The sequence below is a fragment of the Candoia aspera genome, chromosome 2, assembly GCF_035149785.1.
Source record: "Candoia aspera isolate rCanAsp1 chromosome 2, rCanAsp1.hap2, whole genome shotgun sequence".
In the NCBI taxonomy this organism is placed as follows: Eukaryota; Metazoa; Chordata; class Lepidosauria; order Squamata; family Boidae; genus Candoia; species Candoia aspera.
In genome coordinates, this window is record NC_086154.1 from 28424907 (window position 1) to 28451243 (window position 26337).

General features: G+C 38.9%; 1 protein-coding gene across 1 annotated transcript in view; it reads left to right on the plus strand.

The window, feature by feature from the left end:
* Nucleotides 1-19104, plus strand: part of TAFA1 (TAFA chemokine like family member 1) — a 392843-nt gene extending 373739 nt beyond the window's left edge. The window contains exons 4-5 of the mRNA XM_063292832.1: nt 18019-18143; nt 19066-19104. Of these exons, the coding sequence (XP_063148902.1) occupies nt 18019-18143; nt 19066-19104 (164 nt within the window). The remainder of the gene's footprint in view (nt 1-18018; nt 18144-19065) is intronic.
* Nucleotides 19105-26337: the final 7233 nt, after the last annotated feature.

Genomic DNA, 26337 nt, shown 5'->3' on the forward strand with positions numbered 1-26337 from the left:
TGTGATACTGAGCCCTTGTTAGAGATAAAGGTAGGATATAAATTCAATAGTCAATTTTAAAAAAGAGGGACAAGTTGTTCTCAGGTCAGATCTCAGGTCAGATTCTTGCCAGGTCCTTTCTCTTATGATCCATTTTCTTGTTTTTGTTTTAATTGGACACTTCAGTAAATTAAGATTTATGGTGTCAACTTCTCACCAACCTAGCTAAATAAAAGTTAAAAGGATTAAAAGGCTGTACATTTATTAATTATAAAGGAGGTCACTCAGTGCTATGAGATTCTCAAACAAGACCAAGAAAGCAGAGCAGATTTTATGGACAGAGATGTGTGGGTGTGTCTGGCCTTTGAGTTACATTGGTTTTTCAGCACTGTTTAGGTGTTCAGGATCTGTTGACATGTCAATTAAATGTTCCGCAATCACATCTTCAATTTTTTTCAAAATTAAGTATTTGGTATGTTCTGGAAGAAGAGGAAGGAATTCTCATAGGTACAGCAGTACACAGCTACAGTATAATGTGAATAAAACTCCTACATAGCAAATGAAAATAGGAAAAAGAACTTCCCAGCTGATAATAATGGAGCTGTATTTCCTAAATCTGACAGACAGGGTGAATGTTCTTACTAGGTAGTATCTAAAAAGGAAAGGTCTGAATGCCAATTACAAACCCCCATGCATTCCTCCCCACCATGCTTTGCATTTATTTTTTTAAAAAAACCAATAAAGGTGCTAAATCCTTAACATAATTTATAATTATACAGTGTTAACATATCATTGGATCTCTTTTTTTTAAAGAATTTTACTGAGTTTGAAACAAAGATAAAAACTACAAAAAAGAAAAAAAACTACAAAAAGAAAAACTAAAAAAGTATGAAACACAGGAAAAAAGAATTTTGAAGATTACATAAAGAAGTGACTTCCAACTTTCAACAGCAAGAATATACAGCAATTTCCATAATCAATCCCTTACTCTATATCAAACCAAGATCACATTATTTCTATGACTCCTTCCATTAGCACATATACAAATCACTAATGCAATTGCTCCTTCCCCTTATATATATAAAAAAGAAAAATATATAAATTTCTAAATCAACTTCCCTCCCCCATAAGACAACATTTATTTATTTCCTTCCTACCACTATTCTACATATTTCTGTCCACTATAATAAAAATCAAATTATAAAAACATAAATTTTCTACTTTTATAATTAATAATACTACAGCAATCTTAACCCTATTAAACCTAAAAACCAAACAATTATTATTTATACCTTATAGATACCTTATAAATCTTACAAATCAAACAAGCCTTTAAAAAAGTCCAGTAGATCTTAATCCAAATCATAATAGCCTCATTATCAATCCAATTACACATTCTTAAATTTTTACCCCACTTCAAAATATACTAAGACATTTACATATCTCCCTATTACACCCAAGACTTTTTTCTTGCAAAAATCAAACAGCCCAACTGCCCCCCTTAAAAACTCAGACTTCTCAGCAAACAAACTCCCACAAAGCAGATTCTCTTCTCTCCTATAACATTCCCTCAGAAAAACAGCTCCCCTTGTAATCTGCAGCTCAGACTGTCACTTTAACCCCTTCAGCACCAAAATGTAGTCTTTGTCTGGCATTACTTCAGCCTTGCTGTCAGTAGAAAGATCTCCTTCCTTGTTAAAATCCTCATCTTCTTCCATAACATCTTCAGCCAGATGACACCCTTTAGAAAGAATATCTTCCCCAATGTACCGAATATTCTGCAGAATAGCCTGACAGCAATCTGAAAAAAATATCTTTGAAGGTCTGCTTAAGCTCACAAGAGAACTCTGAAAAAGCTTCCTTGAAATTCTCCATGTTTCAGGCAGTAGATTATAGCGCCCCCTAGATACTTGACTCATGCAGATAGGAGTTAATGAGTTAATGAAAAACTTCTGAGTGAAATTGAAACAAGAGAAAGTGTGCTAACAAGCAGCACTCAGGGAAAATGAACAGAAGACTAAAAATTCAAAACAACAAATTCAACATGTAGGAACATATTGAATCCTTCAAATTCAGTACAAAAATAATAACAGGGAGGCAATTATTTATTCTTAGTTCTCCTTAGTCTTTAAATGTGAAGATAAGCCAAAACTTTAAAAGATTTTAAAAATTTAATTGAGAAATAACTATAAGCACAAGAGAGTCCACTTCTTCTTACTGTAGAAAGCCTCTCTTCGGGTACAAAAACTTTTTAAAAAATAAATAAATTGGGAGCTTTAGAAATGGGGTGGCTGGACTTAACGTCCCTTTAAGGGCTGCAGCACGGCTTGGAAATGGTGAAATCCCAGCCTCCCAGCGAAGTCTTACCCATCAATTGCACACACTGTCCACTATCTCCTGGCTGCAACTCATTGTCCAGAGGACAAATGGGTCAATTCCAAGCATTTTCCTTAATCTGCAGAAATGCTCTGGGCTATAGGAGAAACCAGCCTGAGCCTGAAAAAACTGCCACAAAGCCAGTTCTGCCCATGGAGCTTGTGGGCACAGTTACTCAGTCTGCCTTATTCCCACTGGAAATCCATATCATCAGTCTCTTTGAGCTCATCAGATCCTCTGGCATAGCTAATTCTATTTTCCCAAGATTCCTTCAGGAAGATGATAAATCAACAGATTACCCTTAACAATTTATATATTCTTGCAAAATATTGTGAAATATATGCCAAAGAAAGCATACTATGTCATTTTGATTGGCAGGAAAAATAGTCTTCCAAAAAATTGATAAATTATACATTTCTCGAATCCAGTCCTTGACATCCAGGGTAGAAATACTTCTCCAGTCTCTCAATATCTGAGCTATTCTCCATGCCCAGTATAACCAAAGTTCATTAAAAAAAAAATCAAATTCCACAATTTTCCCATTTCACATAAATACAGATGATAAATGCCCAGAGATATTTTTGAAAGACTACCTTCCCATATAACTTTCCTCAACTTGTCTATCTGAATAAAATACCTATTTGGAATTAACATCAGAATGCCTGTTAAAATATAAATAAATCAAAGGGTAATATCCATTTTAATAACATTAATCTTACCCCACCAACTTAATGGAATTTTAATCCATCTTTAATATCCATAGCAATCTTGTCTATAGCATTTAATACATTTCTGTATATTTTGAGATTTGGGATGGTATATATAATCCTAAATGTTTTATATATTCCATACCAATTATGAAACTAAACTTCTTAAATTGATCTATTGATATATTAGATCCCACAGGAAATAAGTAAGATTTTTTTCCAATTAATCTTATAACCCGAATATTTTCCAAATTGTTGCACCACCCATATCAAGTTAGGCAATGAAGTAGAGTAATTATCCAATAATGTCAAAATATCATTAGTAGGGTGAGGATTTCTATGACATGTCATATTTTTTCTGGAACCTTTATTTGAATTTATAAGTAAGTTAAAACATGTTTTAGAGTAATCTGGTGAGAATTAGATGCTTTTTATTTTGCCTGAAAAGTCATATTTCTACTTAATTTTGTAGCAAGCATAATATTTTGGTCATATTTTGGTCATTGGCAACCTCCTGATAAGCCAGCAAGTTTGAGCCAGCAAAGAAAGTGAGAATTTGCCTGTTTTTTTTTTCTTTTTCTTATTCGCTCCCCAACTCAGGGAGGTTTGTGTGTGTGTGTTTGTGAACAGAGAGAGAGAGAGAGAGGTGGGAACAAAGACTTCTCCCCTGAACAGGGCTGAAAAAATGGTGAGGATTTGCCTGTTTTATTTTCTTTTTCTTATTTGCTCCCCAACTCAGGGCTGTGTGTGTGTATGTCTGTGTGTAAGAGAGGGAGAGCAACCTTTTTTAAAATGTCTTCAGCAGGCAGAGGCTTCTCCTCTGACCAGGCCTGAAAAAAAGAGTGAGAATTTGCCTTTTTTTTCTTTTTTCTTTTTCTCATTTGCTCCCCAACTCAGGGGTGTGTATGTTCAAGGTGATAGAGTCACATGAGAGCTGCAATCTGATTTCAACATGCCTAAAGTAGATGTTCAGCAAGTGTGAAATTGCGGTGTCTTGTTCAAGAATTTGGGGAGCAGATTTTCAATAGCAATGGTGATATTTTGTTCTGTAAGTTGTGTGAAGTTAAGGTATTGGCCCAAAAGCGTTTTAATATTCAACAACATTGTGACATTGTGAAACACAAGAGCTGTTTAGCAAGATTTACCTTCACTGAGAACAGGCAACGTCTCCTTTTTGAGAGAGTTTCTCTGCCTGCTATGAAGATGTGTTAGAAAGATAAGATCTGCTGTTGACAACAATAAGGTATGGGTTTCAATAGATGAAACAAGTGATATAAACAGAAGATATGTAGCCAATGTTATTATTGGCACTCTGAAATGTGACAAGCCTGGTGAAGTATTTCTTCTAACATGTGAAACTCTACAAAAAGTAAACAATTCCACTATTGCTATGTTCTTTGACGAGTCTATGAAACTACTCTGGACGGATGGTGTAAAAAGGGGAAATATCCTTCTGTTTCTAACAGATGCCACTCTATACATGACTAAAGCAGCCAAAGGACTTAAACATCTTTATCCAAAAATGATCCATATCACACGCCTTGCACATGGTTTACACAGAGTGGCCGAAGAGATTCGAAGCAACTATCCTGACGTAGATAAGATAATTTTGAATGGGGAAAAAATGTTCATTAAAGCTCCACTTCGAGTACAAAAGTTCAAAGAAATTGCTCCTGCTTTGGTTCTCCCTCCCCAACCAGTCGTGACACATTGGGGGAATTGGCTGGATGCTGCTATGTGTTATTTCACAAATTATGCTTCCTTGCAGCGGATAATTAAACAATTTGACTGTTGTGAATCTTCCTCCATCAAGATTGTGCAAGATTCCTTTTTCGAAACCTTGGCTGGAAAATTAGCATATATAGGATCTAACTTCAGTGGATTATCAAGAGCAATCACATGCCTTGAAACTGTGGGAATGGAACTTAGTGATGCCCTGAACATTGTAAAACAAACTGAGAGTGATTTAAAGCAAGCAAAGGGGAAAGTGGCTGAAAAAATTAGTGATAAACTGCAAAGAGGGCTGCAATCTAACCTGGGTTATTCAAAATAAGTAACATTCTAAATGGACTCAAAGCAAAATTTGAAGACTTCGAGCCAGAATTTTCTCCAGATGTGTTTGCTTTTTTCAAATTTGTTCCTATAACCTCTTGTGATGTCAAACGTAGTTTCTCCAGATACAAGAACATAGTGGTGGACAACAGAAGGAGTTTTGAGTTTGTTAACTTCAAGATGCACATGGTCATCCAATGCAATTCTGCTGTTAATGAAAACTAATCCAGGGATGACCACCCTAAAAATAGGGTGCTAATTTCAGAAAAATTGTAAAGTCATATTTTTGGTTTAATTGGTGACATTTAAATGGTTTTAAGGTCATAAATGCTTGGATATTTCTAACATGTTTTAGGTCATAGAAATCCTCGCCCTAATCATTAGCATATAAAAATAATTTATACCCAGAATCTGACAAAGCTGTACCAATAACATCACACAACTGCTTAATACAGATTGGGGAGTAAAAACTTGGCAACAGTAACTGTGAAAAATATCTTGGAATAATAGTTGACTGCAAACTGAATATGAATCAGCAATATGATATGATGGTAACAAAGACAATTGCATTTTTTAGGTGGTATATAGTTCTATTTTATTCTGCACTGGTTCAAACTCTACTACAAATATTGTGTCTAGTTCTGGGAACTATCTTTTAAGAGGGATTTAGACAAAAGGGAATGGGTCCAAAGGAAGGAAACTGTAAGTCCTGTGAAATGAAATTGAGTAAATTGGGAATATTTAAGCTGGAAAGAGAAATTAAGAGATGATACAATAGGACTCTTTAAATATCTAAAGAGAAGTCACACAAAAGAGAGTTTAATTTGTCTGGGATTCAGAACATGGAATAATGGATTTAAGTTATAGGAAGGCAGAATATGATTGAATGTTGGATAAAAAAACTTCCTGAGAGTTAGAGAAGTTCAATGGTAGAACCGATTACTCAGAAGGGTGGTGTGCTCCCCTTTATTGGATGTATTCAGGCTGAGGCTCAGAGATACTTTAACTTGTGTTCCTGAGCTGAATAAGTGGTTAAATTCAATGTCCTAAACAACTCTACATATGTCTCTAATGTGTAGATTGGCAGTCTCCTAAATAAAAGAGGGTTATTATAATGCAGTCTGTAACTTTTCAGCTGAAGACTTTCACATTCTGACCATCCTTAAAATCTTGGCTTCAGGAAGAACAATTCAAGCTTATTTTAGATGAATTTATATTGTTCAGAAATGAAAACCCAGCTACTATTGATTTCTGCATTTTCAAGAAAAACCTAATCAATTCCTACATCCATGCTATTAGTAACTGTTGCATCCAGTGTTGAAATCTTCATTAGCTGAGTAGTTTTCAAGGCCACATAACTACATCCATCAATTTGCATTCATGCAGATTTAGAATGAACTGCAGAAATGTTTCTGGCATAAACTGTAGGGTGCTTTCTAAAAGGAGAGATGAGATTGAACAAAGCTCATGGATCTCTACCAAAATTGAACTGCTGTAGCCAGCATATGGAACAGAGGAAGGCAAGGCTACATTTGAAGCCAGTCACATCCAGTCAAGGTTTTGACAAATGCTACAGAATTTGGGGGCTTGAGATTGAGAATTCATGTAGGTAGAATGTCAGCATGAATTAAATATACAATGGGCTGCCTTAAAAGAAAAAGATTGTTACTGTAGGTAGATAGGTGGAGATGGAGATAGGTGATAGGTGATAGGTGATAGGTGATAGGTGATAAATGGATAATGAGTCCAGTTAATTCAATCTCATGTCCTCCAGAACTTCAATCTATCTTTAGCAATCATGGCTACTCCTATCATCTCAATCAGCATGATGAGTAAGTAAACCTTTGCTGACCATAAAGTAGCTTACTAAAAATGCTCTTTTATGGCTGCTTTTATCTGTGAATGAATAAAGCACAGTGTAATCTGCAGTTACTCCAAAGCCTTTCTCAATCTTTTGATCCTGGAGGAACCCTTGAAATATTTTTCAGGCCTATATTTTTGACTACCTTATCCGTAGTCAAAAAGCTGCTAGTAGTCAAACAATGTTATGGAGTTCTAATGGATCAGAAGAATCATCTAGTATTTTGAAATAATGGGTTATATCAACCTTTCTCAACTTTTTGACCCTGGAGGAATCCTTGAAATATTTTTCAGACCTCGAGGAACCCCTGCACATTCAGGCTCAAATATAGGCGAGAAGTTACAAAGTTATGATACTCTTTTCATGTGTCGGCCTGTATATATGCACTAACAATGTTCTTAAACTAAAAATAAAGAATGAAACTTACCTCTTTAATGTGAAGTTGCCCAAATTTGAAATAATTTTTTAAATAAATTGTGATCTCCCAGGGAACACCTAGTGACCTCTCATGGAACCCTAGGGCTCCACAGAACTCTGGTTGAGAAACCCTGCTCCAAAGGGACTCAGATGTGTTTATTTCAGAAGCAGTTTTAACTAAGTGAAGGATACAAACAGCCAAAGCCTGAGCAACTGTGCCTCCTCCACATGAATGCTATTCTTTTTCCTTCTTGCTACATTTTACTCTGCAACCAATACTATATTTTGGGGATATCATAGACAGTCAAGAATTTATTAGAAGGGATGAGATCAACAGCTTCTGCACAAGGCTAATGATCACTTGATAAAAAGCAGGCTGGCTCCTTCCTGTACTGCAAACTTAACAAGAGAGATACTGAAGCTTTCCTCAGTGGGCCCCAGCACTACCCACTCCCTCAGGTCAAATGGCTACACAAAAGACAGGGGAAAGTTGCAGCCGAGGATGGGTACTTTTACTTCTCTCAGGTAAAATGTGAAAGGTGACCCTCTAATTCTGTATTTAGAGCCAACAAGCTGGAGGGTGTTCTTGTAGCTCTCCTTGAAAAACATGATAACAACCTTTACATTCTAAGACTGTGTGTGGAACAGTCTTGCCTTATCATTTTCTGTAGAATGATTCTCAGTTAGGTTGAGAGCTGTAGATAGGAATACTGTAGCATAATTTCACAATTTTGGAAAATGAAGAGAAAAATAAATAATTACAGCCTTTTTTCCTTCTTCAAAGAGAGTCTGACACTGGGGCAATTAAAAGGCTAAAAGGTGATTTATATTGTCATCCAGCCATCGCTGTGGTAGTAGATCACTAATCTGGGCAGGTTTTATATCACTGTAGGGATGATTGGATGATGCTATAAATCACAAGTGTGGATACCCTTTAAGAAGGACTATTTAAGAAATAAAGCAAAGATAAGATCCCTCTTGAGTCAGGCTAGACTCCTGGCAATTAAATGAACACATCCATGCAATTTTATTGACGACACTATGGAAATGGCTTACTATTGCCTTCTTGTGGGTCCTCCTCTTTCTCCTCCTTCTCTTCCCCACAGCTCTGGAATTCCCTAGTGTTGCCTCATCCATGTATCTTAAATAGGCCTGATCCTGCTTAACGTCCAAGTCCAGAGAAGGTTGCCCAGGTCCTGACCTATGCTGAAACAAGAGTAAATTAATCACCCATCTCCCACCCATTTTCAAAAGTAAGCAATTCAGCAGGTTGAACTTCTAATAGGGAGCTTTTAATTAAAGGCACAGAAGACCGGAAAAAAACATCAACGGCTTCACCTGGGTAGACCAATTTATGTTACAATTGTATTTTATTACCAAATGAATTAAAAGATCATTACTTATCAGAAGCAGCAGGTTTAAATGTGACATGCATCTAACTCTTATCAGAATGTGGCTTTGAACGGTGAATGTCAACTCTGTACACTGCATTCCCATAATGTAATGTGCACTGTGCACCCATGGAAGTGCATCTGATGAGAGTAGTGACACATTGTAAGGCATGATGCAGTTAGTTTTTGGTTTGCATGTTCTTTGTAAAAGTTCCTGAAACTTTCAGGTAAACAATCACTTAAGGTTTGATTTTCCTCATAGAAACTTTGCTTCCCAGCTAACTGCGCCTTCTGTTCTTTCTGGATTTTAACTTTCCGTACAAGACACTAGCTCCTGCTCCTATACACTAATTAAGATCGCATGTCAATACTGTCATTTTAAAGAGGGAATCCTGAAATTATATGGAACTGAATCTCTCTGGGCATTTTCTAGAGAAGCCTTCAAGACCTGATGCCTTTCAATGTGCTCAGATTATAATTCTTGGAAAGAGTTTCCAGACATTGAGGCACCATTAGGGTCACAGTCAGTCTGGGAGTCAAATATATTTCCAAGGTTACCTCCTTTTCTTTAAACACATCAAGTATTAAATGCAAAACAGCCATTTGAATTCAACATTTACTCACTGCATTAAAAATGAATAACAAACCACATTTCAATATTCTAACCAAGGCTACCAGATCTGGGTTGCAAAAATCTGGATAACTATTAAATGGCAGCAAATAGGCTTTGAAAACTGTAGTGGTTTTCTGTCCTCTAGTGGCCATCTGTATTTTTGCAGTCCAGATCTCATAGCCCAATTCATCTTCTGATCAAGATGGCCATCTTCATTATGCCAATGCTTCAAGATGTTAATGCCAACCTATGCTATAAACTGTTCCCAGAAGTATTTGGACATTTTAAAAGATGGTGTTTCAGTCTATTTTACCCAATTCTTCTCCACTTTAGTACTGGACTGAGTATGAATTAGGAAGCTGAAGCCATGCCACTGCTTCTCTTCACTGACCTTTCTGTGTTGTCACCACCTGTCTACCCTTCCTGTCCTCTCCCAACTAGTCCCAATATTGTTGTACACCTGTAATTATAACAGGTGAGTCAAAAGTGAACACTTAGACACTCTCAATATCCCTTAACCATTTTCCTTTATTTCCCTCCCTCCTTTCTTGATTTTAATCCTTCTTTAATGGATAATTTACTTTCAGTGATAGAAGACTCCATTAAAAAAAAAGAGTTTGTCAAAGTTCACATCCAATGGAATTTTTCTCCATCTCACTTTGAACTCATTTTATTGTTCAAAGGAGGAGATGATGGGAGCTCATCATAAGCTCCAGGAATCCACAGCCTGAAGTGAAGATCCACTAGTTAACTTGGGAAGGGATTTGGAAAGCAGGAATTTTTAAAACCAAAAAAGGAAGTGGTATTTTTAGGGCACAGCTTGGCCTTCATCCAAGTTTAATTCTAGTTTTATGTCACAATTTCAGAGAGCCCTTTGGCTTCAGTATTGGTTTTTGTCTCCTTCACCCACTCAAAATGTAAGGAAGATCTGCATGCCAGTTAGCAAGCTCTATTTGAAGTAGATGAAAGGTTGCTGTAGTCTATAGCAGGACACTCCAGGTATCTAAACAGATATCTTAAACAATGCCAGCTAAAACTGTCATCTCAACATTCTCCCTTCCTCCACATTTTCAGATGTGTCTTTCTTAGAATTTATTTTGATTAAAGCAATTTTATTTCTTGCTCTTAGTTTAAAAAAACCACCCCAGGAGCACTGTATAATTATCTACATATCAGCAGGACTAGAAATACACTTATAGCATGCATAGGTTTAAAATAATAATAATAATAATAATAATAATAATAATAATAATAATAATAATAATAATATCCTAGTGAGTCAATCTTGGTCAATCTTTTTGGGCTATAGACACATTTGGAAAGTTTAACTCTAGTTGTATGCAGAGGATGGCAGTGGTAGGAATACCCAGTCACAAAATCTTTCTCTACCAGAAGCTCTGATTTGCTCTCTAGCTTGCCCTGATGCTCTTCTTCACCCAAACTTACGTTTATCTTTACCTTTTTTGTAGCCCAGAGGCATTTTTGGAAATAAAGGTGATGCTAGTAGTTGCTGTTCTGTTTTGCAGCATGTTGGCTTCTCATTCATAATTGTTAACATCAGAAGAAGTCAGGGGAGGCAAGGGAGTGTCCTGAGAAGCAGAGAAGATCTCCTTTGTCACATTGCCCAGACAGATTATAAGACTGCTTATATTTGCACTGAAAACCAATCTTGACTGGTTTGTGGATGTCATCCATTGGCCACCCTCTCCATTCTGAAAACTTGTTTTTCTCTTCTTGTTATATTGGGGCATTCTAAGTCCAGTACTAACATCAAAGATCTCAAAAGGAGGTCACTGTTTGAAATGAAAACACCCCAAAGCTAGTCAGTACTCAATATCCCTTTCTATAAACTTAACTTCGCAAGTTTTCCCCCTTTCTAATAGTCAGCCTATTATGAAAACATCTGCTCTGTTCTGATGTAGCTCTACAACAGTTGTGATTTTACTGTAAATTTGTTTCATTACTGTTATAAGTAGATTAGTATAAGAGGTAATGATATAAAATGGATAATTAAACAGGTGGTGGTATGAAAGAGTAGAATCCCAAATTACAAGTTCAACAAAGAAGAAACAGAACTATTTAAGGAAAACAGATTCACAGACCTGATGAAGTATGAAACAATTTAAAGAAATAAAATGCTAAGGAAAAATGACCTCAGAAAGGGTGCATTAACAATGAAAATAAAAGAGGATGTGAAAAGTTTGTTTAAGTCTGCTCAAGGGTGAAAAGGACAGTTGTACCAGGTTGTTATAGGTTGTTACAATTCAACTGAAAAGAAAGGTGCTTGCAGTGCCCCTGGGAAAACTGAGGCTTGTCACAGTGATGACCAAACCCAACATCTGCTAAAAATATGCCTTTGCTCAAATCATAGATTGGCATATAATTCCATTACGGAGGACTCAAATTTCACCATAAGGGTCTATCCAAACCAGCCTTCATGTTTCCTTCCTAGAACTTCCCTCTGGGGCATGTATTCCCTTCCTAGATGCAAAACCAACGTGATATGATTTGTCATATGTCCATGCATGATCATCAGGAAACTGGGGTTAAAGCCATAGCATGAAGCTGGTGCTTACTGAAATGAGTTGGCTGGCCCATGTATGAGTCATCACCATATTTAAAAACTGATTCTTTAGAACAATCATATTATATGTATGTATATGTATGTCTATATGTATATGTGTGTGAATTATCCACAGTTTCTTTCATGTGGTTTTTTTTCTACTCCAAGTCTTTTGTTTTCCACTTTTGATTTTTCTAGACTGTCAGATTCCAGCTTTACAACTCCCAGAGCAAATTATCTTTGTCTGGGAAATGCAGAGTATTTCAGCTGCTGTATTTATATCTTCCTTCTAGAATATCCAGGTTCTCAGTACTCTGCACCCCATGGCATTGTTATAAAATAAGGAAGATATACCTGTATGTCATAAGAACACATTATATGTCCTTATTCAATTTTCATTAAATTTGGGTTTTTTAAAAAAGAAATAAGTGACTGGGTTATAAACATCCTAAACATCCAATTTTTATAAACCAGAATCCGCTTTTCAAAATACTTTATCCACTTCTGTGCTTTTTTGTCATTTTCCTCATATAGAGTCTCCGTCAGTGGTGAAAATCAGTCCCCAGGAGTTTGGATTTTTCTTTAATCTAATCCATTTAGAAAATAACTCACAATTTATTGAATGGAGAAGACAAAATGGATAGCTTTTCATTAGGCTAACAAATGCCTTTCTCATTTTTAGCAACTGAAATGTGTTGTCTATTGAAATGGTATTTATTTTGCCCTTCGGTAGTGGGAACTAGATTAAAATGGAATGCTTTGCACCAAACACTACAACTTGTTTGCAATTTTTTCTGTACTGATATTTCCAGCAACTCATCTACTAGCCTCTCTTAGTTTTTATGGCTCGAGAGAGAAGACCGGCAGTAATGCTTTATATATTGTTACACAGAATGATGTAACAGGCCATCTCAAATAAAAAGAACAAAATTCCACAAGCTATTTATAACTGTACACTCTGAAGCCATTTTAGAAATTCTTGCACAGTCTCACTATGGCTCTATTATGTACAATTTTTGAAAATTGTTAAAGAATCCAACATAAGGTTTCATTCCTTAGAGATCTGCCTTCACAAAGTTCCTTGAAGGTTAATGATGACAATTAAACCATTTTTAATTTCTAGGGCAAATAAAGTCATGGTAAAAGGCAGAATCAGGCGGGTTATAGAAATTCCCAATGCACCAATTAGGTAAATCAAAAATTAGATTATGATGACCTTTTAAAATCAACAAACTGCTTTAAAGATATTAGGGAACGGTCAAATATATCACAATTTTGAAGAGGTCATGCCAAGGAGGAATTATATGTGAAGACACCCACAAGTCAAGCTCAACTCCTAATGGCTGCATAAATGCAATTTTCTTGGCAGTATTATGGGACTTTTTATCTTCCCAGTCCAGTCTAAAGTCCTAGAATTCTCAGGTCCTCCCTCATCCAAATATTGCCCAACCTGCTTAGCTTCTAAGATCAGCCAAGCCTGGCTAGATGCTACCATCTGCTGAAGCTGAGTGACTTGAATCCATTAGAAATAGTAAGTGGGAGTGAGCTGGTGCATGGGGAGGAAGTTAGGTGCTATTAGGACTCTGGTATCACTGGTAGCTTCAGTAAAGCTGCCAGAGCAGGACCACAAAAACCTGGATGACCACTAGATGTTAACCAAGTGATACCAAAAAGTGTTTTCACCACTACCTATATTATTCTGGATTTTTGCAGCCAAGCTCTGGTAGTCTTAAAGTTTGGGTGGATTTTCAGCTATCCCTCATTGAGAGAAAAAAAAATACTACTGATCCTCCTATCTTTCAAAACAGACCAAACCTTGGTCACTCTGTGTCCTCTATTTTCACTTTAAAAAAGAAAATAAACAAGTTACCTTACTTGCACAGTCTGTACAGTTGCATATAATTTAACTCTGGAACCCCTGCAGTCCTATTCTCACACACTCAGGAGGAATTCTTACTGAATAGGCTGCTCTGCAATCATTTTAAAATCTAGACTGAAAGCAATATTGTGAATGGGAGGTAAATTGAAGATTATACCAGTTTTAGGGGATGAAATGTTTGAGTGATGAAAGCTCAAATCAGCACATTCATGCTAAATGTGCAATCTGACTCAGGCATTTTATTTCAAATATTCTGTTATAAATGGGTTGGATACAGAGTTGTCCTTCCATAAATGGGAGAGGACTGGGCAAGATCATTTTCTTGTATTTATTCTTTCTCTGGGAGCCCCACATGCATTGTTCATACTTATCCAATCTTCCTTCAATCAAAGGAATGAACTTTTAGGAAGCACAGTAGGATTCTGGGGAAAAGAAAGCTGTGAAATGTTTTGCCCACCCCACATCCAGCTGATGGGGACTATGGATCCTCACCCAGATAAATCCACATCCAACTATCAATATGACTCTGAAATGTTGTCTAGATGCCATGTGTTTAATAAGGTATTGATATCATTCCAATACTAATTCTCAAATCAGTATTTTAAATTGAGAAGCAACATGTGACCCAAGACATCGGTACAAATAACTAGTTTCAAAAAAGTCTAATTTTTTTTTCTTTAAAGACCTGTTTCCAACAGTAAGTTGGTCAGACAATTTAAGCAAACCAATGAGAACTAGAACTCATCAGAAATCCTCTTGTTAGAAGCACTTTTTGAAGCTATTTGAAGCTATTTTCAAATATTCCATTATTTCTAGAAGCCTGTTGTTTACTTCAAAACAACTGCAAGTATAATCACAAAATTCCGGTATTTTCTCGGGCAGCATCTTCCCAAGTTTTCTTCTGCCTAGGAAAGCTATAGGCCATATTCCTGTAATGCAGAAGATATCAGACCCCAGGCATCCCAGAGGCTGAAAGATTGAATTAGACTGTAGCCTGCAGGCATTTTCATCCAAAAGTTTGTTTTGGTTTTTCTTCTATTGGTATAATTGACATTTATCCTATCCTAGCTAATTTGTAGGAATAACTTGTAGCCCTGTTGAGATTTCTATTAAATATGTCTTCTGGGTTGATGTGCTTGCATTTACAATGGTATCCTTTGCTTGTCACAAGTGAATGTTTATGTTAAAGGTTAGGTGCCAGCAGCAGGTTTTATGAGGTGCCTGAGTATTTATTTTCTGTTTTAATCAAGTTCACCCATAACAGGATTTGGTTCCATTCATGTACAGCTATCATAAATAAGAAGAAAACTCTGCAGTGGATTTTTTTCTTCTTTTGAAGTCATAAGTTTTGAAATATTATCTCTGAACATTCTCAAGAGGTGCAGCACGCACAGTCATACATACTTTTCTGCATTGATGCAGTCGGCATTCAAATGCCTTAATGCTGGACCTCAGCTTGCATCATCATGCTTGGAGCTGATGTGGAGAGGCACAATTCTCCATGTTTAAACATATTCTATCAAGATTAAAATCCTACTGGTGATCTATTCAAAAAAAATGTTGTTACAGCATCTGAATAGTCCTTTCTGGCAGATTGTTCCTTAATAGTCCAGGATGGACATTTGATGATTCATCAGTAGAAGATAATTTCCTAATCAGTCAGTTGTTTTTGAGTGATATCCCTGGGTAACATCTTTCCAGTTATCAAGAGGAAGCAGGTGGTTGTGTGTATGTGTGTAAGAGAGAAGCAGGGGGGGGGGGGCAGTTTGGAACACAGAGCTATAAGTCCACTGGAGTTGAGCGGCCAACAAACTTAAATGGCTTCTCTTCCATCCTGATACCAGCTGAAAATGAATCCAGCTTAAGAAATAACTGTCTGGTGTTTCAAGATTTGACAATAATGCTGGTCAGGCCCTCTGTCCTAATGGCAGTTACCACAACCTCCAGTTAGTAGATTTCCCTGTTTCTCTATCCCTCCCACCCATGTTGGGAAAGCAAGTGCCAATTGCTTTCCTTTCCATGGGCATTTCCTTGAGGGCATGCCAGCTCCATTTGCATGAGCAAACAACATCCAACAGCCATAGAAGTGTTCACTTGGAAAGTAACTTAGAGGTCATCAAATCCAACCCCCTGTTCAGTGTAAGAGTTGCTTATTCACAATGAGCTTTTCATTAGTCCACCCCAGTTTTTACTTCTTCTTTTTAAGTTAGGAAGGAAATACTGGAAAATTCTTGTCAATTTTACCCTAGACTTTGCACACAGTCCAACAGATACCTTCTCCCAGTCCCATTTGTGAGCTCCTTTAGGACAGCTTCAACAAGCCCAAAACTTTACTGGATTCCAGCCCAAGAGAATTGGGAGGGACATCTTCTTTGGGAAAGAAATGTAAGGGGGGGGGGGGTTGAATGTGTTTTTTCTCCCCTCTATCTTCTTTATGACTGTCAGTAAGAAGATTGGGGTTTGCTTGCTTCCTTGCTGTATTCAGCCACAGCAGCACATCCAAACACACCCAGAGGATCCTTCCCTTCCCTGCCCATTCTCTTTCTTACAGCCTTCTCTTCCTCCCTACGGGCCATCCTTGATCTCCTGTCTCTTGTCAGTTTCTCTGCTTCAAAGTCATTTCCATGGGACCAATTTAAAAAGAAAATAAAACAACAAAGGACAGTTTTAAAAAAAAATGTGGGGGTAGAGGAAGGAAGGAAGGAAGGAAGGAAGGAAGGAAGGAAGGAAGGAAGGAAGGCAGGCAGGCAGGCAGGCAGGCAGGCAGGCAGGCAGGCAGGCAGGCAGGCAGGCAGGCAGGGCCATGGAGAACAAGGACCCATATAGTCAGTAGGCATATGGTAGCCTGCTGGAGCAGAGGCATTGCCTTTAACAAGAAGCTGCACAGCAGACAGCCTGCGCAATACCACTTCTGCCAGCCAAGGTTGGAAAACACTATCGTTGACATGGAGCCAGAAAAAAAATGGAGTGAAGGGTGGAAGTTGCTTTCACAGTGGGCTACACACAGACTGAAGATGACATCAAGACCTCCATAAGGGTGTTGTCCTTGCACTGGGACAAGCAGGATGTGAAGACTTTATGTAGTAACACAGTAGGCATCACTGTATCAACTAAATGCATAAAGAACCAGGATTTCTTTATTTGGAAGACTATAGTAGTCCTTGTATAGCTTTAAGGCATTGTACCATCTCCTATACAAGCAATTTTGAAACAATTTCTTGTCACTGTATTTAATACAAAATAATGCAAAAAAAAAACACCCTTATCTGATAAAAATATACTGGCAAAGATATACTGGCAAAGAATGGATCTAGTTCCCAAAACTAGCTGTAAGTTGTATCATGGTTTCTATAGCACACTATCATATTTAGATTGCTCTCAGAACTGCAAGTGGCAATACCAGAATGCCAGCCTTCATATTCCAAAGTATTACAATAAAATAATACAATGTTCAACCAATTTATTCTACAATGCATGGCTCTCCCAACACTGGTTAGAGTAGCAAAGCACCCAGTAGGCCTAGGCAGGTATTATTTGTGCAATCAAGGTAGATACCAAAGGGCCAAAGGGGGGGGGCATATGTTTATCCCCACCCATGAGGTCATCTTAAATAGCTCATTTCAATTCAAAGGATTATAACATCCTCAGCAGACAACCTTCCCACTTTGTAAAGGCTCCTTGGATGCTTCAGAACGCTTGCAAGGAATGTTCAGCTAAATAAAAAAGATTTCCCAATACAGAAAGTATCCGCAAATTTATGAGAGCCTGGAGGAGATATTTTTCATATTCTACAGGATGTTTCTCACAGCAGCAAGGTACATAAACTAAGCATAAATCTGTTCACAGAGCCTGTGATCCATATACATGGCACTGTCTGATGTGAATTGCATTGCTTGATCTGAGAGGTATCATGTCCCTTCCTTCACTCATAGTGGATTTTGTTCCTTTTCCAACCTCTTCTGATGTTCTCATTTACGACTTTTTATCCCATAAGAGGGCTGATGACCTATCATCAGCTGGAGCATTCCAGCCCTGCTTTCAGTTCTCACTAAAGGATGTGCATTTGGTGCAGGACTGAATGAGCTCTGCTCATCTGGGGAAGCCTTTTCTTGAATGAAGCAAAGTACAATGATGGAGGCAGTAAGGTCCATTCACAAACACTTTGTCCATTCTCTTTCAGCATCAATAGTCATTGGGAAATGGTGGTGTGAGATGGAGCCCTGCCTAGAGGGGGAGGAATGCAAGACGTTACCTGACAATTCAGGATGGATGTGTGCAACTGGCAATAAAGTCAAGACCACCAGAGTAAGTTGTTTTCCACTCCTCCCTCACAGGAACACAGGTGGGAATGTTAATTTTTCCCTTTCCAACCTCTCCCACGTTCACCCCTCTGGAAAAAGCCAGTTTTCTATTCATGGACTGGAACCCTTACCTTAGGCCTGACAGGGAAAGAGGTAAGTCCTCCACTGAACTCTTTGAGGCAGCCAAATTGCACTCAATCACCATGCCACTTTCATAGAAATAATTCCCCCCACTCCCCCACCCTGGAATAAAATAACATGCAGCCTGTCAGCAGGCTCAGTTCTGATTGTTACTCTCATTGTTTTTCTTATCACTGGACGTTAAAACACTGTAGGTTCAGATAGCAAGATACCTTCAATTGGCTGCAATAATATTGGTGGAAAATAGGAGCTGCCACCATGTGCTCCTTCCTCCCCTGCCTTTGTATGAGAGCATCCTCTTCTCTGACTTTCTCAGAAGCTCCATGCTGTGAGGACTGTGAGAACATGTTGGGGGGCTTTTACTCCAAACATCATGGATTTGGGTGCAACTTGATGTTGGGTAAGATCCAAAGTGACCTGAATTGGAACACTTCCAGAAAGGGAATTAAAAACTCATGTTATTCTCTATTTTTCTAAAGCGGAAGACAGAACAACAACAACTCGCTGGTTCTCTTTGTATGGTAGAACCTACAAAGTCATCCTCTCATAGGACCATAACTTACCCTGTTTGCCAACAGTGCATAATCCCCAGTGATGAAGGAGCCATTTCTAAGTTCTCTCAGCAGTTGCAAAAGAAGCTGGCAAGCTGTCACTTCCTGCCCGCCCCCATATATATATTTTAAGGTGGGAGTTACCAAGCCCCAACAAATTCTGCTATATATATTGCAAAACATAAAAAAAAATTGAGTTCCTTGGGAAACCCCACTTTCATATTGCCCCTCTAGGACTTTGTTACTGTCTTGGAACTAGGAAAGGGCAGCTAATGATTAAGGTCACTGATTTTCACAACACAACATGGCTGGGCTGTTTGGGGTGAAAACTCTGCTCCTCTGAGTCAGGGTTATGGTTAGGGTATTCTTTTGACATATTAAACCAGTGTTTCTCAATCTTGGGAACTTTAAAATGTGGACTTCAACTCCCAGAATTCCCCAGCCAGCATGTATTAAACCCTTCTTGACCCAGTTAAGCATGACATGATAACAAGACCATTTTGCTGCTTCTTCTGTGCTAATGTGGCTTCTGATTCTGTTCAGCAAATTTCAAACATACTGGTGTCTCAATAAGGGAGAAAATGCATGAATATAAAAAATATGATTGATAATATATTAAAATTATGGTCTTTTCCCTCATGTCAGAACTCTGAGTCTCAGAGTTAGAACCCCTAGATTAGACCCAGTAAACCACACTTTTTTCTATTGTTTCAGTAGACATGATATCTCCAGCTAGCGTAGACATTTCTTTACCTTCTTCCCAATGCAAATCACTATCTGCGCATGGAGAGCCATGTAGCTTGTGAAGGAAGGATCGCAGTACTGCAGAAGAGCATTTCTCATGTACATTTTCAGTCCATCCGTGTTGCATAAAGTAATCATTCTCTTGGTATCTTTTCTGCTTCTCACTAGCTGTGGATTAATCCCTAACATCTCAATTTCCTTTTTAGGCATTCAGAAGCTTTGTTAATATTCAAATATATGGCTTATTCTACTGTGTATGGATTATTGGATTTCATTTCAATTAAATTCCTGTGGATATCTACCTAAATGTTTCAAAATGCAGTAACACCTCTACCCCACCATGTCCTGTATTTTTTTTTCTTTCTTGGCAGGACTTTTTTCCTATAACTTTGTTTACAATATACTATACATTTCAGAGATGTTTTGATTTACTGCTTGAAAACCTTGGAGAAAACACTGCCATTAGAGAAAACACTGCCATTTGTGAGGATAACTTAACAGGGTAAACTTAAGGAGGAGCCTCTCAGTCAGGGGCATATAATGAGTCAACACAACATGTGTCTTTTGTGTGGCATGCTATAGGACACACTCAAAAATGACTTGGGTCCTTGATTGGCATTGGGTATCATGGCAGGGGATTATACTTCCAGATATGGGCAGGAGTAGAGGAAACAAGTGAGTAGCACCAGGGAAACACTATATTTGATTTCATTTATATTTAAATACAATTAAATAAATGTATTGATCCCATTTATATAGCCGCCCATCTCACCAGAGGCGATTCTGGATGGCATAAAATAATCAGATAAAACAGTAAATATAGCAGTAGATAAAAATATAAAAGCCTTATAATAAATATCATAAAAACCAAAAATACAAACCCTAAATGAGGGAGGATAAAAATGGCCCCTCAACAGTGACGCCATCTAAGCAAGTCTCTGGTTCTTGAGGGCTTTCTGGAATATCAAAAGGGATGGCACAGTTCTAATCTTGGGGGGGAAGGAGGTCCCATAATACGGGTGCCACAGCAGAGAAGGCACTTCCCCTGGGACCCACCAAATGCAGGTCCCAAGCCTATAGTACCTGCAACATGCCTTCTCTGCAAGATCTGACAGGGCAGGCTGATGTAACTGGGGAGAAGCAGTTCCTCAGATAGCCTGGTCCCATGCCATGAAGGGCTTTAAACATCAGAACCAGCACTAACCAATGCACTGTTCTCAGAGCACACATAACTGCCCAAGCAGCTGCATTCTGTACCAGCTGAAGCTTCTGGATACTCTTCAAGGGCAGCCCCATGTAGAGCAGATTGCAGTAGTCCAATCTGGAGGTGATGAGGCATGAGTGACTGTAAGTACAGCCTGCCAATCCAGGAACAGGCACAACTGGCACATAAGACGAAGCTGTGTAAAGGCCCTCCCAGCCATAACTAGTCATTGAGATTGCGCACTGTGTCATGAGTAAGGATGGCGAGCAGGGGGCTCCCATCCAGGCTGTAAAGCGCATGCGTAGTACTGAGGAATTAAGCAGCCATCCAAAGAGACACAGATCAGGCCCGCCTTAGCCTTTGGGGTTTATATGTCTGGGTTTTTCCCACACTTATTCAGTTTGTTAGGATTCTGTTTATGTAGCAGTAATAAACATTAGAGAACTACTCCTCGTCTCAGCGTGTGTCTCACTGTTAGGACACACTGGGTCTCTTTGGGGCAGTGCAACCCCATCCAGCACCAAAGATGGCATAACCCTGGAACCCATAGGCCCCAACAACCACAGCGACTCAGTCTTGCCAGGGTTCAGCTGAAGCCTGTTGCTCTCCATCCAGACCCTCACAGCCTCCAGACACCTGGAGAAGACTTTCATGGCATCACTTAATTTGCCAGGAGTGGAGATATATAATTGAGTGTCATCAGCATACTGATGATACCTCATCCCATGGTGATGGATGAGCTCACCCAGCAACCTCATGTAGATGTTAAAAAGGAGAGGAGAAGGCACAGAACCCTGTGGCACCTGACATAGTAGGGGCTGAGGGCGGGACCTCTCCTTCCCAATTGTCATTGACTAGAATCAACCCCAAAGGAAGGAGGTGAACCAGCACAGCATCGTGCCACTCACCTCCAATCCTCTGAGCTGATCCAGAAGGATACCATGGTCAATGGTATCAGAAGCCACCTAGAGGTCAAATAGGGCAAGGATGGATTCACAACCCCCATCCTGCCCTCATCAGAGATCATCCAGAAGCGTGACCGATGCCAGTTCCATCCCATACCCTATTACAGTTAATCTTCAGTCATATTATTTATTTATCAAAGTTCATCACCACCCGTCTCCCCCAAAAGAGGGACTCTGGGCAGTTTAAAATACAGCTAAAAAGATTAAAAAACAATAAAAACAAGGTATATTACACAACGTATAAATATAAATATAAAATTTCCCTTCAATCACCTTATAAATTTAAGGTTAACTTTTAGGAGATTGAGGGCTGTACTCAAGACTTTCAGAATCCACAAATCCCTGGGCCTCAAATTATGCTCTTTTAGCTTAACTAGATTGTTTTCTTTACTTCTTTTATTGAAGATGATGTACTGAATTCTAGGCTTCTTTAGGAAGAAGAACAGTACAAAAATGTATATTAACTACATGCAGTTTGGCTTGGCTTGGAGACAACTTTGAAAAGTGGTTTTTAAAAACCTGGCAAGCTGTGCATTGAAAGGGGGGCTGTCAAACCCACACAACTAGGCTTCATCAAGGAAGCAAGAGGTACATTGGCTTCAGGAAGGTCTCTTTAATGCTAGTCTTGGGGTAAATGCAAAGTCTTGGAAACCGCAAGAGGAATTTCCAGCCCTCCTGAGTTCATTCAGGCAAAGCCCTTGCATGGTTTGTAACGCTTCTTCCCAGGTTCCTTGCCACATGAGCTGAATTGCTGCTTAAGAGATACATTGCCCAAGAGAGAACCTGTGGTCTCTTCATTGTTGATGGCTTCTCTCCCATTACATCCCCAGCCTCCCCCCACTTTCTCACAGGGGCACAGTAATAATTGTTTCAGCATGCAACAACCATTTTAATTTGGGGGTTGCTTCATTAGAAGAAAAGAAAAACCATGCCAGATTGTCCCCACATCCTGCTTGGCACGCCTGCTCCTTAATTTATTTAAAACAGGGAGGTGCAACCTGCTGCCCTTTCCCTAGAGCCCTTCCAAATGTTGCGACTGAATTATACTTTTTAATGCAACAGAAGGGAGAAAATATTGAATATGTGGGGAGCTGATTATACTACTTGTTTTTAATTAATTTCATTTAATTACATTACCATTAAATCAAACATCATTTTTGCCCTGCTCCCATCCACTTCTTTGCCCAAACTCTCCATGCAACTTCGGAGTGAAGCCCCCAGCATGCTATTCAAAGGCCGAGGGCAGCCCTCACTTCAAAAAAAGTTGTTTGTTCCTGCTGTAGTGTAAAAAAAGAGGGAATCCCTGCTGCTTGCTAATATTTGGGGTTCATAAGTCTGTTTTTGACCTCCTCCCCAGTGAAGTTTCCGAAATGCTGCAATGATACTGCTAGACTAGTTTGACATCCAGATCCCTGAGGAACCATTTAATGTTTTTCCTCCTCCATCTCCCCTACTGCCACCTTGAAAACACAGTTAATTATTTCATAATGAAAATGAAGCATTGTTTTAATAACTGCTAACCTATTTGGTAATCTTCCTTACAAACCTCTGGTGCCCCTGTGCATTCTGGGTCAAGCTAGACCCTCTCAGCCTTCCCTTCATTACTGAAATCAGCAAAACTCAGAAGCTGGCAAAGAAAATATTCTGGGCAGCTAACGCCCTCGTCCAACACCAGCCTTGAGTCACTTGTTGACCTATTTTATTTCCTTCCAACAAAAGATGAGCTATTTAGAGCTCACTTTTGCCATCAAAAGCTGAATCAGTACAAAGCATCCCTTCACCTACTTTGAGCATTTCAGGAGAACAAGGTGTACTACAAGGGTGTGATGTCAAAGTTCAGGCTTTTATGCTTAGGAGGAGGAAACTGAAATGAAAAACCTATTTTTCTGCCTCTGTTCATGTGCCGTTTTACCATCTGTCCCCCCTCTGCCAGTATCTGTGGTGTTTTCTTCCACAGAGCTGCACAGGAAGCCCTCTGCTGCCTGGGGAAGGAGGTAGCTCTATATCCCACATTTCTTAGGAAAACAAGGGAGTCCTCTAGACAGGCATGAAATCCTCTGAGGAAAATGGCCATGTTTTCTCCTCATCTGAATTCTCCTCAGATTTTTGACATGTATCCAGACTGGCTTACCAAACAGAGTGAATCCATTTTCACTTCTAGGAGCACTAATAGCAAGAGAAGACCTACACATAGGAGATAATTAAGCCACAACTAAATAACATGGCACTCAGTTAAGCACCTAATGAGAAATGACATAGTGATTAAGTGAACACCAATACATAACAATCACATATAAGGCATGCTGAGTGGTAAACAATACTGACATCATTGATTTTCTCATCTTGATTTGTAAAATTACTGTCAGTTGTTGACATCCCATTCTCACTCTTCACCCAATGACTGAAATAAAAGGATTGATGTCTTAGGTAGAAAAGTGCTCGTTTTTCTGGTGTAGGGTAGACTTCTTTGTCATGCAGCTAGCATTGGACTAAGACTGGTATTGGGCTAAGACTGGAAAGACTAAGACACAAGTTCATTCTGAGTCATGGAGACTCACTGAGTGACGGTGGGAGAGTCACTGAGAGTCAGCCCATCCCACCTTACAGGTTATGGCTGTGAGAATAAAATGAAAGGAAATCTCCATATAAGATCCCCTTTGAACTCATAGGATACAAATCTAACAGATAAACAATAAACACATCAAGCCTGGAGGAGGAGAAGGGGAAATGCCAACTCAGAACCAGGGAAGGGGGGATCAATTGGGATAATGTGGAGTGCTAATGCCTCTCCCCCCACACACACATTCATCCTAGTGTGTGTGTGTGTGTGTGATATGAACTTAGCAAGAAAGACACATGGAGACAATAGTCCTTCTTCAAATAGAATTTCTAGTGAGCTTCCTGGGAAAAGAGAGCATTTTGGAGGAAGAAGAAAAGTCCTTTGGAGGCCCATCAATGCTGCTAGAGACTATAGTAAGAACCGAGACTGTGATGATGATGATGATGATGATGATGATGATGATGATGATGATGATGAAGAAGAAGAAGAAGAAGAAGGAGAAGAAGAAGAAGAAGAAGAAGAAGAAGAAGAAGAAGAAGAAGAAGAAGAAGAAGAAGAAGAAGAAGATGATGATGATGATTTGTTGTCAAATCCCTCTACCTGGCCAATCTCCCCAATTTTGTTTAATATCCAGGACTGACGTGAATGTACCTCCATGTAATTGTGCATAGGACTACAACTTAAAAGCCCCATTTTATTTTACTTCCTCCCCACTCTAGCATACAACAGCAGCAAATAATTCATGGACATGAGGGGGAAGAGTATTGGGCAAAGAGGCAATGGATGGAGCTGGGGAGGGAAAAGCAGTTTTGTTGCTTGGATCTGGAAGTTCCAAGCAAATACTGTATATCTTCATTCTCCCACTGATTAACATAAGAAAAATACCTCAGGCAAAGTAAATGTGTTTCTTATGGGTTGAATAAAGCCAAGATTTCTTACTACATTATGTAAGCTAAGTAGATATTCAATACAAAATTGTACCACAGCTGACTACAGCTTTATGTTCTAAAGCAATTGTCTCTCCCCATTCCTTTACCATTTTTCATCTCTCCTCTCTTTTCCCACCAAGAGTGATGTTCTCTCTCTGTCCCTCTCTCTCCCTCTCCCTCCCTCCCTCATTCTCTCTCTGCATGTACATGCTCCCTTCCCAGGACTATACTCTATGCCTCTGATAAATTGGATTGTGATTCACAAAACATATCTGGTAATTACGTTGTTAGTCTTCAGATGCCACAAGACCATTTTTTTGGTTTTGTTTTTTACTGCAAAACACCACCACTGCAACTGCTCTGTAAACTATTTTTGTGGTTGCTGTTTTTCAGCAGAACGGGATGAAATTTGCATAAAAGATACAGAGTTATAAAGCAGGCAGCAGTGACCTTTTCAGGTGGCTGGCAAGTTTTTCAGGTGGCTATTATAAAATTTTGTCAACCATTGCATCCCATTGTCTAAGAGCCAGTTTGGTCTAGCGGTCAAGGTGCTGGGCTAGAAGCCAGGAGTCTGTGAGTTCTAGTCCCGCCTTAGGCATGAAAGCCGGCTGGGTGACCTTGGGCCTGTCCCTCTCTCTCAGCCCTACTCACCTCACAGGGTTGTTGTTGTGGGGAAAAAAAGAGGAAGAAGGAGTACTACTGTAGTATGTTCGCCGCCTTGAGTTATTTATAGAAATAATAAAGGTGGGATAAAAATTAAATACATAAATTATAATAGTGCAAAATACTATAATACTCACAAGGTACCTGCTTTTTCACAACATCATGTGTACCCCCCCTCTCTCTATATATATAATTAAAATATTGTTAGAAATTGGCAATAGTCCTAACTTTTGATATTTCCTGTGAGCACCCAGTAAGGCAGGGGAGAAACACCCAGAGTTGTTGGGAGACAGGGGGCATACAATGTGATAGATAATAAATACATAAGTCAACCAAGCAATCAATCAAAACCTTACTGACAGGTCTTGCCAGCTTCTCACATGAGAGAGAGGAAGCAGCCAAAACTCTCTTAAGATTTGCTGCCATTTTTCCCAAACTCAA